This window comes from Mobula birostris, chromosome 22 (genome assembly GCF_030028105.1).
Source record: "Mobula birostris isolate sMobBir1 chromosome 22, sMobBir1.hap1, whole genome shotgun sequence".
In the NCBI taxonomy this organism is placed as follows: Eukaryota; Metazoa; Chordata; class Chondrichthyes; order Myliobatiformes; family Myliobatidae; genus Mobula; species Mobula birostris.
Window position 1 is genome coordinate 62,516,116 of NC_092391.1, and position 17,719 is coordinate 62,533,834.

The following is a 17,719-nucleotide window of genomic DNA, read 5'->3' on the forward strand; positions in this document are numbered from 1 at the left end:
CTCCATACAGGCAGCGGGCAGGAGGTAATGTGCCTTTGCTCATTCTACCATCAGTAGAAATTATCCACTGGGTTTAGTAGCTAAGCCGCATGTGGAGGCCAGGAGCTTGACTTAATTGTCAGAAGCTATTTGAGATACACACCATTGGGAGCATTTAATAGGCAGTGGGAGCTCATCCCCGCTATCTTCTCCAGCTATGACACCTTGAAGGAACCAGTGACCCTCTACATCACTAAATTCAAAAAAGTGAACACCCCATGTTTTAACTCTCCTGTTAATCATCAAACCAAGGCACCTCTGTGAACGAGCACCTCCCCACACCAAATAACACCTACTGGCCAACAAAAAAAAAAGCCAGTGAACAAAATAGTTCCATTTCATATTCAACGAGTTCATGGAAATTTGCTTGATGTGGCCATATCCCAACATTAATTAAGTGCAGAATGGGCCCTTCAAGCCACACCACCCAACAATCCCCCAATTTAATCCTAGCCTAATCACAGGACAATTTACAATGACCAATTAACTACCAACTAGGAGGTCTTTGGACTGTGGGAGGAAACCTCACATGGAGGAAACCCACACTGTCACAGGGAAAACATACAAACTCCTTACAAGCAGTGGCAGGATTTGAACCCAAGTCACTGGTACTGTAATCTTTATGCCAACTACAACACTATATGGGCATTTAAGGAACAGAATATTGCCTGCTCCCATCAGCTAAGCAACGTGAGGGAATAATTGAGAAGCTTACTTTGCAAAAACAACAAAAAGACATCAGCTTCTCCATTTCAACTGAAGGTATAAATGCCTCATGGCTAAATGCAGTACCTGTCCTTTTTTATTGACTCCAATTATGCCAGAAGTAGGCTCATGGGGAGCAGTCACAAAGATGGTCTCAGCACTAATGCGGTTCATGTAGATACAAGCGCCAGACTCCAGGTCATACAAGTGAATGTAGCCATATTTTGTAATCAGGTATATAACACCATATTTGGCTCCGATCTGCCAATTAAAAACATGAAAAAATCCACAGTACTTAAGGATATCATTCATTTTACAGTATACAAAGAAACCTCACAAGAATCCTTTAAAATCACGAATTTCAACATACTTGAGCCCCAGATGAAACTGTTTGGCCAAGACAACAATTTTCTTCTCATGTTTTTGCAAATACTTACTACTTTATGACAGTCAAGCTTCACATTGCGAACTGAGCATTCTGATAATTAATCAAACTGTCATAAAGTATTAACCCCACTCCCAAAAAATACAGTTCCGTGCAAGCATTTCATGACATATGTGAATGATGATAAAATTCATTCTGATACTGGTCTCTATCGTGGACTGAGAGTGGGAGGGGGCAGGGGAGGAGAATCAGGGTTGGGGAAAGGTGAAGGGATGAAGGGAGATGGGAGAGAGTGGGAAACACTAGAGAGCCATTCTATAACAATCAATAAACCAATTGTTTGGAATAAATAACTTTGCCTGGTGTCTCAGGGCTAGGTGTGCCTGTACAAGTGCCCCTCCCCCGGCACTCCTCTGCACCTGTCCCACAACCCACCTGTGGCGCTCTACCTTCATCATTCCCAACATCCATTTCTCCCAGATTTACATCACTGTCCGCTCTACATTGACAAACACAGCACTGTGTAAAAGTCTTAGTTACCCTCGCTATACACAGTGCCTATAAAAAATATATTTAACAACATTAAATCACAGTGGATTTCATTTGGCTTTTTTTAAACACTGATCAACAGAAAAGGTTCTTTCATGTCAAAGTGAAAACAAATGTCTACAAATTGGTCTAAATATATTACAATTAACCATAAAATAATTGATTGCTAATTACTCATCCCCATTAAGTCAGCATTTAGTAGATGCACCTTTGGGAGCAGTTACACCTTGAGTCTGTGTGGATAGGTCCATCAGCTTTGTACATATGGACCCTACAATTTTTCACCATCCTTCTTTACAAAACTGCTCAAACTCTGTCAGATTGCATGGGGAATGTGAGTGAACAGCCCTTTTCAAGTCCAGCCGCAAATTCTCAATTGGATTGAGGCCTGGGCTCTGACTTGGCCATTCCGGACATTAACTTTGTTTTTAAATCATTCCTGTGTAGCTTTGGCGTTATACTTGGGGTCAATGTCTTGCCGGAAAACATATCTTCTCCCAAGTCGCAGTTCTCTTGCAGACTGCATCAGATTTTCCTCCAGGATTTCCCTGTATTTTGCTGCATTCATTTTACCCTCTACCTTCACAAGTCTTCCAGGGTCTGCTGCAGTGAAGCATCCCCACAGTATGATGCAGCCACCACTATGCTTCACAGTAGGGATGGTGTCCAGTGTTTGGCTTATGCCAAACATAGGGTTTAGTTTAATGACCGAAAAGCTCAATTTTGGTTTCATCAGACCACAAAATCCTTCTTCCAGCTTACTTCAGAGTCTCCCACTAACCGAGATTTGATGTGAGTTTTTTTTCAGCAGTGGCTTTCTCTTTGCCTCTCTTCCATAAAGCTGTGACTGGTGAAGCACTCAGGCAACAGTTGGTGTATCTGCAGTCTCTCCCACCTCAGCCATTGAAGCTTGTGACTCCTCCAGAGTTGTCATAGTGGCTTCCCTCACTAGTCCCTTTCTTACACAGTCACTAGTTTTGAGGTTGGCTTGCTCTAGGCAGATTTACAACTGTGCCATATTCTTTCCATTTCTTGATGATTGACTTAACTGTACTCCAAGGAATATTCAGTGACTTGGAAATGTGCTTGTATCCATCTTCTGATTTGTGTTTTTCAATAACCTTTTTGCAGAGTTGGAGTGTTAATTTGTCTTCATGGTGTAAATTTTGCCAGGATACTGACTCAATAGTAGTTGGACCTTCCAGATCCAGGTGTATTTTTACGACAATCAATTGAAACACCTTGACTGCACCACACAGTGATCTCTATTTAACTAATTATGTGACTTCTAAAACCAATTGGCTGCACCAGTGATGATTTGGTGTGTCATATTAAAGGAGTGAATGCTTATTTATGCAATTAATTATTCTGTTTTATATTTGTAATTAATTTAGATCACTTTGTAGAGAATTGATTTCCCTTTGACACAGAAGAGTCTTTCCATTGATCAGTGCCAAAAAAAACAAATTAAATCCACTGTGATGCAATGATGCATGTTGTAAAACAATACACCATGAAAACATCCGCGGTGGGTGGGGGGGTGGTGGGAATACTTCATATATGTATATACAGGTGTGCGCCACTTATTGTCCATTCAGACAATGTCCGATCGCATATACGTCCATAGTCCAGATCTGAGAACATGACGTAGCGGATGTAACCGATCTCATGAATCGTGCGTCTCTTGAGCGTAGTAGTGTTATCACTTTGTTTAATTTTCTTTCGAAAATTATGCATCATGGCTTCCAAACGCAGCAAAACCACTCCTAGTGATAGCAGCAGCAAGAGGCAAAGGAAAAGTATTGATTTGGAAGTGAAACAAAAGGTTATTAAACAATATGAAGGTGGAAAACCAGTGAATGCTATTGCTTGGGATTTAGGCATGTCGCTCTCAAAAATCACGACGATCCTGAAAAACAAAGAAAAAATTCTCGAAGCTGGTAAAGGATTGGCTTCATTGAAAATTACAAGGCTCACGAAAATGCAAAAGGGATCTGTATTGGATATGGAGAAATTGCTAATGACACGGATTTAGTCAATACAGGTACACTACAGTACTCCATATAGATTTGTTAAGTATATAATATGGTGTTCGCACAACATCCAAATTACATAACATCCAATTTCACAGAACGTACCTTGGGACGTTAAGCGATGCATACCTGTACGTGCGTAAGATTTTTGCACAGTACCGCACATCAAGTGAATTGCTGGAATAGCTAGGGCAATGTTTGTTAGGAGAGGAACAATTACTGTTTCAGGTCAATGACCTGTTATTTATGCTTCTGCTTCAGTATGCTTATGCAAGTCGAGTTCCTCCTTTTAACACTGAAAAGGTCCGATATAGTATAAAGTTTTTGGTTGCTTACCTGCATTGCCACGGGAAAGTCAGTCTGAGCTTCAGGAGGGAAGAACACATCGACTGCTCTCTTCGTGAACGGCTGATTTCCAGAAGGAGGCTGGCCTACTTCAATTATATGCAACTGCAAGAGATTTCACAAGCTGGATTGAAGAAGCCAGGATATTCGTTTTATCTACTAAGTATGGGTACAAAGCCAGCTCAAGGTTTGAGGAAGTGATTCACAGAACAGTACAGGTTCTTCCGCCCACAATATTGTGCTAACCTTTTAACCTACTCCAAATTCAATCTAACATTTCCCTCCCACACTGCCCCTCCCTTTTTAAAAAAAATCATTCATGTGCTGATCAAACCTCTCTTAAATATCCTTAATGTATCTGCCGCTACCACTGTCCCTAGCAAGGGTGTTCCATGCACTCACCACACTCTGGGTTTAAAATAAACTTACCTCTGACAAGTCCACATCAGAGATGTAGAGGGTGTTTAAAGATCATAATATATAGGAGCAGAATTAGGTTATTTGGCCCATTGAGTCTGCTCCGCCATTTCATCATAGCTGATCCACTTTCCCCCTCAGCCCCAGTCTCCTGCCTTCTCCCCATGTCCCTTTATACCCTGACTAATCAAGAAGCTATCAACCTCAGCCCTAAATATACCCAATGACTTCGCCTCCACAGCTGCCTCTAGCAACGAATTCCACAGATTCACCACTCTCTGGCTAAAGTTGTTCCTTATCTCCACTCTAAAAGGATGTCCCTCTATTCTGAGGTTGTGTCCTCTGGTCCTAGACTCCCAAACCACAGGAAACATACTCTCAGGTACATTCTTGTTAGAAGGGCGGACAGAGATGGAAAGATAAGAGAACCTTAGATGCCCAGGTAGGTGAAGAACTTAGTCACGAAGAAAATGGAAATGTATATGAAGTTTCAGAAGTTAGGATTAAACATAGCACATGAGGATTATAAAGAGGCTTTTAAGAGACATTTAGATAGGCACATGAATGTAAGGAAGCTGGAGGAATAAGGACATTATAAAGAAAGGTGTTATTAATTTTTGGGGTTTTTTTGATTTACCACCCTGGGCCTGTTCATGCCCCTTCCCTCTACTTTCCTCCAATCACCATAAAACTGTCCCTCATATTAGCCATTTCTACCCTGGGAAAAAGCCCAGGCTATCCTCTATATCTATGCCTCTTATCTTGTACCGCCCCCACCTCCCCCCACCCCACCCCGCTTGGTGGCGCAATAATATCAGCGCCGGACTCCGGAGCAAAGGTTCCTGAGTTCGAATCCAAGTCGGGTTGAGCGTCAAGCTAGCAACTCGGCCTTGTAAAAACAAGAATAGCTTGCTACAGAAGCACCGTCATGTCGGTGCCCCAATAACTCCACTGCCCAGCTAAGGGCTATTCTTCTCTTCTTCTTATCTTGTACATTTCTATCAAGTCATCTCTCATCCTCCTTCACTCCAAAGAGAAAAGCCCAAGCTCATATAATTTATCTAATCCAGCTAAATCTTCGACTTAAACTCACATGGAGACTGATTAGGTTTAACACATGATACAAGTCAGCAATTTAGAAGATGAAAATGCTGACAACAAAGCATACCTTCCCTCCAGCCTGACTGCGAACTGCAAAGCAAAAGAGTGTGGACGGTGTACGATTCTCTTCCAGTTTGAAGTCAGCAAAAGCCGCAGCATGGCCCTCAATTGGCTGTGATACCTTTCGGTCCACAGAGTACAACTGCATTGCACCTACTACTCGGTTTTGCTAAATGAAGGAAATAAAAAGATTGAAAGGAATTAACATGAAATTCTGCAGATGGAAACGCACACAAAATGCTGGAGGAACTCAGTGAGGCCGCATCTGTTGAAAGACCTGAAGAAGGGTCTCAGCCCAAAATGTCAACTCTTTATTCCTTGCCATAGATGCAGCCTGACCTGCTGAGTTCCTCCAGTATCGTGTCTGTGCTACATTTGAAGAAACTTTAATGTTACATCAGCTGCAAATGGAGAAAATAACTGAAGCACTGTATGAGCACTATCTATCAAGGAGACAAGAAAATGGACAGTGATCACTCCTAAAGTACTTAAACTGGTAGGGATACTGTCGTCAAGTTATGCAGTTAGCACAAATATATCTTTTCTCAGCAGATCCACTACTTCAGAAAATAAGCTGGCTATTTTGCATCATTCTTCAGCTTGCGCAGGAAGATGTTTCAATGCAACACACACAAGATGCTGGAGGAACATCCCAGAATAAAAAGACGGGAGGGAAGGAGGATAGCTAAGTGTCAGGTGAAGCCAGGTGGATGGGATAGGTGAAGAGTTGGAGAGCTAGGAATCTGATGGGAGAGGAGAGTGAATCATAGGAGAAAAGGACTTGGGGGAGGTGATAGGCAAGTGAGAAGAGGCTAAAGTGGGGAATATTTTTATGACATTTCAATGTAGAACACAATTCCAATTGAATGACTCAGGGCTGGCTGGATAGATTCCAGCGTACACACTTATTCCCCCTCCTGCTGTGTTACAGGACATCTTCGTAATTTAAGTAGCAACAAAGAGAAACTTTCTGCAGGAGTATGGCCAAGGATGCCAGCAGTTCATTAACTTAGGTGGTAGATGGAGATAGCAGAGCTCAGCTCTGGAAGATGGTCTTGGCACAGAAATGAACTTTACATTAAGGCACAAGCATTAATGCGATGCATAGCTCTTGAGCAGCAGGATGAATACTTCCCCTCCCCCAGAGTTCATGGCAGCCAGCCAGCAAGGACACTGTAGTTCAGAACATCGCCAGGTTAGCCATCAGGCTGGCAAGAACATTTTAAGGTGTACAAACATGAGAAAATCTATAAAAATCAAGCAGTATCTACAGAAATGAATAAATAGTCGACATGTTGGGCCGAGATCCTTCATCAGGACTGGAAAGAAAGAAGTCAGAGTAAGATGGTGGGGCAAGGGGAGGAAGAAGCACAAGGAGGCAGGTGATAGGTGAAATTGGGAAGGGGGTGCTGAAGTAACGAGCTAAGAAATTGATTGGTGCAAGTGATAAAGGGCAAGACAGAGGCATGTCATAGGAAGATTGGTGAAAGAGATAAAGGTTTCTTCCATGCTCTTCTATCCTCTATCAAATTCCCCCTCCTCTAGCCCTTTATTTCACCAATCAATTTCCCAGCTCTTTATTGCACCCCTCCCCTGGCTTCACCTATCACCTACGACCATGGACTTCCTACCCTCTTCCCCCCCCCACCACCCCAAACCTTCTTTTCCTCTTTCTCCCTGATAAAGGGCCTTGGCCCAAAACGTTGACTGTTTACACTTTTCCATAGATGCTATCTGGCCTACTGAGTTTCTCCAGCATTTTGTGCGCGTTGCTTAAAGTGTACAAACTTAAGACAATAAAACACTTAGCAGTGTTTGTTTGCTAATCAGCCTCACCTGTGGCAGGTGTGCTAATATTGCAATTTGTTTTCCATCAGAAACAGCTACTTCCAATATGCACCTCAGTATCCGAGTACTATTGAAAGGCAAGTGAGTGAAACTGTACAGGCCATAATTAGGGACATCAAGAATCTTGACATCAGAACTGATAGGGAAAAGCCAGTCATCAAAACACTTGCATTAATATTGACATGTTGCCTCAGCCACCCCAAGGCACTTACGTACTTCAAATACTTAATTGTGTTACAAATCATACCTCAGCATTTAAGCAATACCAATTTGGATTCAGCATGGTTGCTGTAGGAAGCACGTTGAGGCTTTGGAGAAGGTGCAGAAGAGGTTTACCAGGATGCTGCCTGGTGTTGAGGGCATGGGCTATCATGAGAGGCTGCACAAACTTGAGTTGTTTTCTCTGGAGTGGTGGAGGCTGAGGGGAGACCTGATAGACGTTTATAAGATTATGAGAGGCATAGGTAGAGTAGGTAGAAAATATTTCCCAGGATTGAAATGTTTAATACCAGTGGGCATACATTGAAGGTGAGAGATGGTAGGTTCAAAGGGGATGTGAGGGGCAAATTTTTTTTTTAATTCAGAGAGTGGTGGATGCCTGGAATGCACTGAGTGGTATGATGGTAGAGTAAAACACATTACAGGCTTTTAAGTGATTTAGATAGGCACATGGATGTAAGGAAGATGGAGGAATTGGACATTGTGTAGGTAGAATGGATTAGCGTTTGGGCGTTTTTGATTCGTCTTTTGGTTTGAAGTTGAAAGGTGAAATATTTAAGGAGAACCTGAGGGAGAGTGCGGGGCGTGTGGAATCAGCTGCCAGCGAACATGGTGAGTGCAGGTTTGATTTCAACATTTAAGAGAAGTTTGGATAAGTACATGGGAGGGATATGGAGGGCTATGGAGATGAGGTAGAATAGCTGGGCATGGACTGGAAGGGCCAAAGGGCCCATTTCTGTGTTGTAGTGCTCTATAACTATGACTTTAATATCCTGAAAATGACACTTCCAACAGTTTAACATTCAAAACCACAAAGCAACGTTTGAGGTTTCAGCCCATAACAATTCAAAGACCACTAACAGCTTGGTCTAATAATAGATCAAACCCACAGTGATTCAAAGGAAACATGCCTTTATTAACAGACAACAGGAATTCTGCAGATGCTGGAAATTCAAGCAACACACATCAAAGTTGCTGGTGAACGCAGCAGGCCAGGCAGCATCTCTAGGAAGAGGTACAGTTGACGTTTCAGGCCGAGACGTCGACTGTACCTCTTCCTAGAGATGCTGCCTGGCCTGCTGCATTCACCAGCAACTTTGATGTGTGTTGCAAGCCTTTATCAATTTTTGTATTGAGATACAGTACAGACTAGGCCCTTCAAACCATGCTGCCCAGCAACCCCCCCCCCCCCCGATTTAACCCCAGCCTAATCATGGGACAATTTACAATGACCAAGTAACCTACCGACTGACACGCCTTGGACTGTGGGAGGAAACCAGAGCACCCGGAGGAAACCTACGCGGTCACAGTGAAAACATACAAACACCTTACAAGCAATGGCAGGAATAAAACAAGAAAGATAATTTTAAGAACCTACCTGTGCTGAGATTCCAATTAGAAGCAGCCACTTCTGTTGAAGGTCTGTCCGGTAGTTAATAATTTGACAACCCGCCAAGCTGGCGTGTCTGTCGAACATTTTCTGTGGGTGGGAGTCACCTTCCATGCTCCAATGGAACACTGCAGTCTCAGTTACCAGGGCAACAGTGTTCAAAGAGACCCACTTCCAGAAGGTTACTTCTTCAACCATGGTGTGGGCTTTCACTTTGCTCTTCATTTCTATGTTAAATATCTGAAGCGTTTTCCCAGCTATTATTCATAAACAAATTAAAGTTAATACACCATTCGGACCAGATTTTCATCTCACTGCACAGTGATTCAAATGATTCACATAGTACAATAGCTGTTGGCAGGGAGAGAAAGATATCATCTCAGAACAAGCCAAAAACCAGTCTTCTCTCTCCAACCTCACTGCTTTCCATGTCTCAAGTCCAACATTGACTAGTAGCTGAATGCAAAGTACCACACACAAAATGCTGGAGGAATTCAGGTCAAGCAGTATCTATGGACACGATAAACAGTTGACGTTTCGGGCCCAGTGCAAAGTGCTGCTGCACAATAAGATGAGTGGCCAATATCTGGTTATTGACTCAACAGGATTAATAAAAGTTAGCTTGGAAGCTGTCTTGAAAGACTGGTGAACCAGTAATAACTTCTGGTTCAAGAACTTAGAGATTTAGTATAAAATATGACCGCAAACACGAGGAAATCTGTAGATGTGGAAATTCAAACAACACACAAAATGCTGGTGGAACGCAGCATGCCAGACAGCATCATAGTTGAAGGGCCGAAGAAATTATAGATGGGGAGCAGTGAGAGAGAGAGGGGGTTTCACTAAACTGCCTGGCCTGCTGCGTTCCACTAGCATTTTGTGTGTGTTGATAAAATATGACCCTCTGGCCCTTCGCGCTACATTGTCCAGCAACCGCTGATTTAACCAAATCACAGGACAAGTAACAATTCCTAATTAACCTACTAGCCAGTATGTCTTTGGACTATAAGTAGAAACCTGAACACCTAGAGAAAACCCACACATGCCACAGGGAGGATGTACAAACTCCTTACAGAGGACGACGGGACTGAACACCGAGCTCTGATGGCCCAAGTTGTAGTAGCGTTGCACTGACCACTACACTACCATGGTACCCAATTAGGCTGATTTACATTCCCAACCAAAAACACTGTGAACAATTTGAATTCAAGAGAACTCAAAAATAAAATTCCTCTCTGAAATGGTAGCATTATAAAACTGAGTGTTCCCCTCCGTTTTCTGTGGTGTCTTTTCCTAGTCATTCCTCAATCACCTTTTGAATTACAGTTGCAAACCTGATGCAATTACCTGGTTTCCTGCATTAATTACTCAGAAAGTGTGGTCTGATCTTCATCTAAGTCACAATTAAAGCAAACCCAATCTGAGTAAACTAATAACGCACAAACAATTGTACTTTTCATGTCCTTTTTGAACACATTGTTTCTTCGTTTACAGTCCATGCTGGAAAAAGTATGTGAACCCTTATATTTAATAACTGGTAGAACCTCTTTTAGCAGCAATAACATTCACCAAATGTTTCCTATAGCTGCTGATCAGACTTGCATAACAGCCAGGAGGAATTTTAGACCATTCCTCCATTCAAAACTGTTTCAGTTCATCAATACTTCTGGGATATCTTGCATGAACAGCCCTCTTCAGGTCATGCCTCAGCAACTCAATTGCGTTAAGATTTGGACTCTGGCTTAGTCATTCCAAAACATGAATTTTCTTCTTTTTAAAACATTCTGTTGTTGATTTATTCTTGTGCTTTGGAACATTGTCTTGTTGCATCATTCAACTTCTATTAAGCATCAGGTGAAGGACCACTACCCTGACATTCTCCTGTAAAAGGCCTTGATACAATTTTAGATTAATTGTTTCCTCAACAATTGCAAGCTGTCCATGCCCTGAGTCAGCAAAGCAGACCCAAACCATGATGCCCCTTCCACCATGCTTCACAGTTGGGATGAGGCGCTGGTGTGCCATGCTCTCCCATCCTCCCACAAAAAAAACAGTATGCATTTCTTCCAAAAATTTCAATTTTTAGATCATAAGACAAAGGAGCAGAAGTAGGCCATTCGGCCCATCGAGTCTGCTCCGCCATTTTATCATGAGCTGATCCATTTTCTCCTATTTAGTCCCACTCCCCTGCCTTCTCACCATAACCTTTGATGCCCTGGCTACTCAGATACCTATCAATTTTGGCTCATCTGTCCACAAAATATTGTCCCAGAAAAGTTGTGGAAAATCTAGGTGGTCTTTTGCAAACTTGAAACATGCAATGAAGTTTTTTTTTTTAATTTGGGGAGCAGTGGTTTCCTAAGTGGCGTCCTTCCAAGAACACAGACTTTAGCAAGTTCCAGAGATTTGTGCTCTTGGTGTGATCTTTGCAGGACACCCACTCCTCAGGGAGAGTAGCAACAGTACAGAATTTCCTTCATTTGTAGACAATTTTCCTTCCTGTGGACTGATGAACATATGTTTTTAGAAATGTTTTTGTAGCTTTTCCAGCTTTATGCATCTCTACAATTCTTCAAAACTCCTCTGAAAGTCATTTTGTTCAAGGCATGGTGCACATAAACAGATCTTTCTCAAAAGCAAGCGTATCAATAACCTATGTATCCTTTTTCTAAAATCGGGTAGGGTACCTCTACAACCCAGCCTCCAATCTCATTTCATTGATTCGAAGACCTGACTCCAAGTAGCTTTTGTAGAAGGCATTACCCTAAAGTTCACATTTTTTTTGAGTCTATATTGTGACTGTTTAAACGATGTACTCAGTATTGATGAGAAGTTCAATTGCTTGTATTATTAATTCAGGCAGATTTTGTCTATTATTGTGACTTAGATGAAGATCAGACCAAATTTTATGAGTAATTATTGCAGAAAACCAGGAAAATGCAAAGGTTTCTTGCAACTGTGACTCTGAAAATCCCTCAACTGACTTGCAATCAAATCTTTAGGTTGCTATTGGAATTGGTGACCATGCTACAAATTCATTCCTGTTTACTCCAACAGCAAAGCAGCTCCAAGTTTGGAAGCTAATCTGCAAAGAAACATGACACAGTTACTTCCAGAGACAGACAACAAGTACTTGGAAAACTCCTTGATGTAGCGATAAGGTGCTTGAAAAGTCAAAAGCAATACATTTCTCGGGTATGGATAGCCAGTTTGTTCACATCAAAACTATTAAAGGTTGAATTACTTCAGCTTCAAGCTGCAAGATTTGCGTATGGTTGACACTAGAGTGCTACAAATCTTGTTTATTACTGCTGCCTACAGTTTTGAAGTGCTATCACAAGCATTACAAAATGTAATTACTTTCACCATGTAGAGACTGGAGCTTTCCCATCCATTATTTTTCCAAGTCTGCAGGGCAAAAAACTTGCTGCTCCTTCAGCACAAATTTTGTGAGCAGGCTGGTACTTCAAATTATCCAAGCATTTTCAACCCTCAAAAGATATACTCAAATATTTATTAAGGACCTGTTCCAATCTCAGGTGCAACAATCAATCCAAAAAACAAGACATGCTAAGCCATACAGCACTTGAGGGAAGGTCTAAAGAAATTTCAGTAATCTGATGACCATGCACAGACTATTATCTGCCCAAGGATCCCAGACCATAATCACCAACCAGGAAGCCACACAAAAGTGTAATCATGCTATTTAGCACGGACACCCACGTTCCACTCAGAATGTTTGCTCATTAGAACCAAGCCACAGGTGCAGAACTAGGCCAGTCGGCCCATCAAGTCTACTCTACCATTCCATCATGACTGATTCATTATCCCACTCAACCCCATTCTCCTACCTTTTCCCTGTAACCTTTGACATCCTTATTAATCAAGAACCTACCAGCCTTGATGTGCCTTGGTCACCACAGCCACCTACAGCAAATGACACATGCCTGGTAATTGTTGAGATACTTGGGAATCAGATGAAACATCTGCTAAAATGGCAAGGTAGATTTAGAATCAAGCTATAATGGCACAGTTACCTCTCTCAACTAAGCTCTTTTGGAGCTTACCTAGGGCACCTGATGTTAACTTCATTTCAGGGGTCAAGGAATAAATGGGTTTAGTTGGTAGGTAGCTATAGAAGAGGCTCTGCTTTCTACCAAATATCCAACTCATCATCATGTACCTTGTTGCATAACCTGAACAACCACGGTCTTCCCATGACCATGATTATTCTTGGCAAATTTTTCTACAGAAGTGGTTTGCCATTGCCTTCTTCTGGGCAGTATCTTTACAAGACAGGTGAACCCAGCCATTATCAATACTCTTCAGAGACTGTCTGCCTGGCAGCAATGGTCACATAACCAGGACTTGTGATAGGTACTGGATGCTCATATGACCATCCACCACCTGCTCCATGGCTTCACGTGACCCTGATCGGGGGCTGGAGCTAAGCAGGTGCTATACACCTTGCCCAAGGTGACCTGCAGGCTAGCGGAGGGAAGCAGTGCCTTTGGTAGAGTTTTATGTCCACCTTGCCACCCAACTATCAAACTACTATGCAAAAGCACTCTTGGGATAACAAGTCACCTGGGTTCATAGAACAGAAGAGTACAGCACAGGAACAGGCCCTTTGGCCCACAATGTTGTGCCGAACCAATTAAATTAGTAATTAAATGGCTAACTAATCGCTTCTGCCTACTCAGTTCCCATATCATTCCACTTTACTTACATTCATGTGCCTATCTAAATGTCTCTGAAAAGTCTAAGGTTTCTGCCTCTACCACCACCCCAGGCAGAACATTCTAGGCGCCCAGCACTCTAAAAAGAAACTTGCCTTCACATCTCCTTTGAAGTCAGGAACTTCTTTTGATGTGTGGACTAATAGGAGAAATGGTACTGAAATTCTGTGTACTGGCTGAAATTTCGAAAAGCTCACAGACTGGGATGCACAAAACAGCAAAATCAGAATCATTGACCAACACACACACACTTTTATAATAGCAGAGTGCAAAAATACACCAGATCTAACTGAGGTAAATCAGTTTCTGGATACTAACCAAAATAAGGCACTCCAGAAGAGAAATGCAAGCTTTCGGCAGGAAACCACTTTTACAATACAACAATGCAAAGCATACAAAAGACATAGCATGCATGAACTTAAGGGTCATTCTCAGGTGGCAAACCAGTATCAGCAACTTATAAACACATTTCAATAAACTTGGATCACCCACCATAATGGCCCAAGCACTCGGCCATTTGATTGTCTAAGCCATTATTTTCAACTGATGTGAAGTGACCCGATTTTAATGTGCTGACCTGGCTCAAGCAGTTTGAGTATGAAAATGTCTGGCTATATGATAGGACATATAGCAAGAGCAGCTGGCCACATGTAGTCCTATACATTGAGCCTGCTGTCCAGGGGGGTCAGCATGGCAGTGCAACAGTTTGCGATTGCTTTACGGCACCAGCTTTCACCAGCTGGGATTCAATTCCCACTACTGCCTGTACAGTCTCCCCGAGAATGTGTGGGTTTCCTCTGGGTGCTCCAGTATCCTCCCATATTAAAATGATTGTCAGTGAATTGTGGAGACGCTATGTTGGTGCCAGAAGCATGGCAACACTTACAGCACAATCTTTGCTGATTTGACATGACACAAAACAATGCACATGTTTTGATGCCTCGCTGTAAACGCGACAAATAAAACTAATCTCTTAATGTCTAATTTCTTGAGCCAAAACAAAACAGAAGTTCCAATTTTTATGCTTTAAAACCTCTATTTATTTATTGAGGTACAGCATGAAATAGGCTCTTCCAGCCCTTCGAGCCACACCACCCAGCAAACCCTGATTTAACCCAAGCCTAATCACGGGACAAGTTACAATAACCAACAACCCACCTATCGGTAAGTCTTTGGACCATGGGAGGAAACCGGAGCACTTGGAGCAAACCCACGCGGTCACAGGAAGAGGGCACAAACTCCTTACAGGCAGTAAAGGGAAATGAACCCAGGTCGCCAGTACTGTAAAGCGTTGTGCTAACCACTATGCTACCATGCTGTTCCCCCTCCCTCTCATTAAATGCCAATTAAATAATTGGCACGGCACCAGTTTCAACATGTAAATTTCAATCACAGAACTCTCCAGATCATCACATATAGGCACCTGAAGTAGTTCAGATACAGGCCATTTTTGATCCTGAGGAACTTCCCCAAGGGTAGGAGCAGTTCATGTTTATAGCTGCACCCTAATTGCAGAGTTACTAGGAAAAATTGGATCTGCTTCCCTTCACAAGATGCACAGAAATGTGCTTGAAGTCCTTCACTGGTCAGAGGTCAACCACGGATGTTGTGTGTCAGCTGTCTACATGATACACAAGCCAATCAGTAGGATATGGAGAGCAAGCTGTTGCCCGTGTAGCAGACTTTCCCTCTCCATGCAGCTGATGAATCCAAATGAACGGCAGAGACTGATACAGTTTGGCACCATTGGCGCCAGGAGTTGCCTGTCAATGTTGAACTCAATGTAAGACTGCCTAAGGAACTCCAGCTCCTGATTTTTCCCCTTGGGGGCTTTACTTCCAAAGCTTTCCCTATTAAACAGCCGCAAGGCAGTGGAGGTTTGAGATCAGAGTATTCCTTCTAGAAGAACTGTCAATCACAGCTGACAAGCCCCATCTGCCCAAAGTAACTGGCTTTAAGGTGCCTTTGCCCTTTTTCCTGTTGCTAGAAATAGTTCCACAAATTAAATCTGCCAATGCACACTCAGCACCTGAAGATATGTACTTATTTGTTGTGATACAGCACGGAATAGATCCTTAGCCATGCTGCTCAGCAAACCACCTATTTAACCCTAGCCTAATCACGGGACAATCCACAACGACCAATTAACCTACCAACCGGTGCACCTTTGGACTGTGGGAGGAAACCAGAGCATCCTGAGGAAATCCACGTGGTAACAGAGAGAATGTACAAACTCCTTACAGGCAGTGGTAGAAATCAAACCTGGATCGCTGGCACTGTATGGTGTTGTGCTAACGACTATGCCACTGTACTGGACGCTCATGTGGGAACTCCTGCTTTAGTTAACTACCACATTGTTGGAAACAATAGGTCCCACTGACCTGCCAACATGCTGTCAAAGTGATGGTCAGTAAGCTTGAAAATTTAGGGCTGCTTGCTTTCTAAAACTGGCATAACCAGGACTTCATCAGGTTGAGTTTGAGAGTCTCTGTAAATTTGGAAGGAGTTTGGGGATTTGCTCAACGGGCAATACACCAGTTAGAAAATGTCTACGTTAAGTTGATGAGGTTTGCTTACAATGAAAAGACCCACCAGAGATTTTACAGCCACAGAACAAAGAACTCACCATCTTAAATTGAGACAAGAAGGCAGGAAGGAAAGTATATAATCATTACCAAATATCGATACAAACAGCACCTAATGTAATCTGGTAGGACAGTCGCGCTATTCGAGTAAGATGAATACCTTTCAGAGCAATCACTTTGCTGGCTGGATTCATGATGACACTGTCTGCAGATATGGGACGCCGGATTGGATTTGTTGGGTCATTCAGATCAATGACAACTACTTGTGCCTGGTCTCCCACCTTCTCCCTGATGCAGATGAACTTGTCTGATTCCATGGTCAGGGTGCTGAACCCAATGTTAGCAGGATTCACTCCTTGGTTCTGGAGCTGGAGGGGGAAAGAAAAAAAAAGTTTTTGATCCCAGATAATAAAAGGAAAACTGCTAATCTTACATGCCAAATTTTTGTTTTTCAAATTAGCTTGCAGTGAAAGTTACATAGTGCAATCTGAAGTGTTCTGATCACAAATACACTTGAATTATCAGAATCAGGTTTAACATCATTGGCATATGTTGTGAAATTTGTTAACTTTGCAGCAGCAGTACAATGCATTACTTAACAGAAAAAACTGAAAATATATGGTGGTGGTTGGAGTATGGAATGAGCTGCCAGATGAGGTGGTAAATGCGGGTTCTTTTTTAGTATTTAAGAATAAATTGGACAGATACATGGATGGGAGGTGGATGGAGGGATATGATCCGTGTGCAGGTCAGTGGGACTAGGCAGAAAATGGTTCAGCACAGCCAAGAAGGGCCAAAAGGCCTGTTTCTGTGCTGTAGTTCCTATACATATTTCTGAATCATTGAGTTTGTGCCTTCAGTCTCCTGTACCTCCTCTCTGATGGTAGCAATGACAACAAGGCATAATCTGGGTGATGGGGTCCTTAATGTGGGATGCCACCTTTTTGAGGCACTGTTCCATGAAGATGTCTTGGATACCACAGAGTTTAGTGCCCATGATGGAGCTGACTAATTTTATAACTCTCTGCAGCTTACTTCGATCCCATGCTGTAGTTCCCCCCCCCCCGCAATTAAAGCATTGAAATCAAAGACTTAATTACTATAAAATATCTTATTTCTGTTCCCCCATCTTTTCATTCTGGCATCTTCTCCCTTCCTTCTCAGTACTAAAGGGTTGTGCCGAAATGTCAACCATTTACTCTTTTCCATAGATGCTGCTTGACCTGCTGAGTTCCTCCAGCATTTAATGTGTTGCTGCAAATGCAGCTAGTTTGCTACCAATTTAGGCTAACAATTTGAATAAA

The 17,719-nt window shown here is 42.5% G+C and overlaps 1 protein-coding gene across 4 annotated transcripts in view; it reads right to left on the minus strand.

Annotated features, from left to right (window-relative positions):
• Window positions 1–17,719, minus strand: part of LOC140186507 (clathrin heavy chain 1-like) — a 132,953-nt gene that overhangs the window by 91,333 nt on the left and 23,901 nt on the right. For all 4 annotated transcript variants that reach the window (XM_072240884.1, XM_072240881.1, XM_072240882.1 and 1 more), the window contains exons 2-6: window positions 16,576–16,783; window positions 9,080–9,348; window positions 5,642–5,803; window positions 4,048–4,161; window positions 832–1,005 (exon numbers count right to left, since the gene is read on the minus strand). In XM_072240884.1, the coding sequence (XP_072096985.1) occupies window positions 832–1,005; window positions 4,048–4,161; window positions 5,642–5,803; window positions 9,080–9,348; window positions 16,576–16,783 (927 nt within the window). The remainder of the gene's footprint in view (window positions 1–831; window positions 1,006–4,047; window positions 4,162–5,641; window positions 5,804–9,079; window positions 9,349–16,575; window positions 16,784–17,719) is intronic.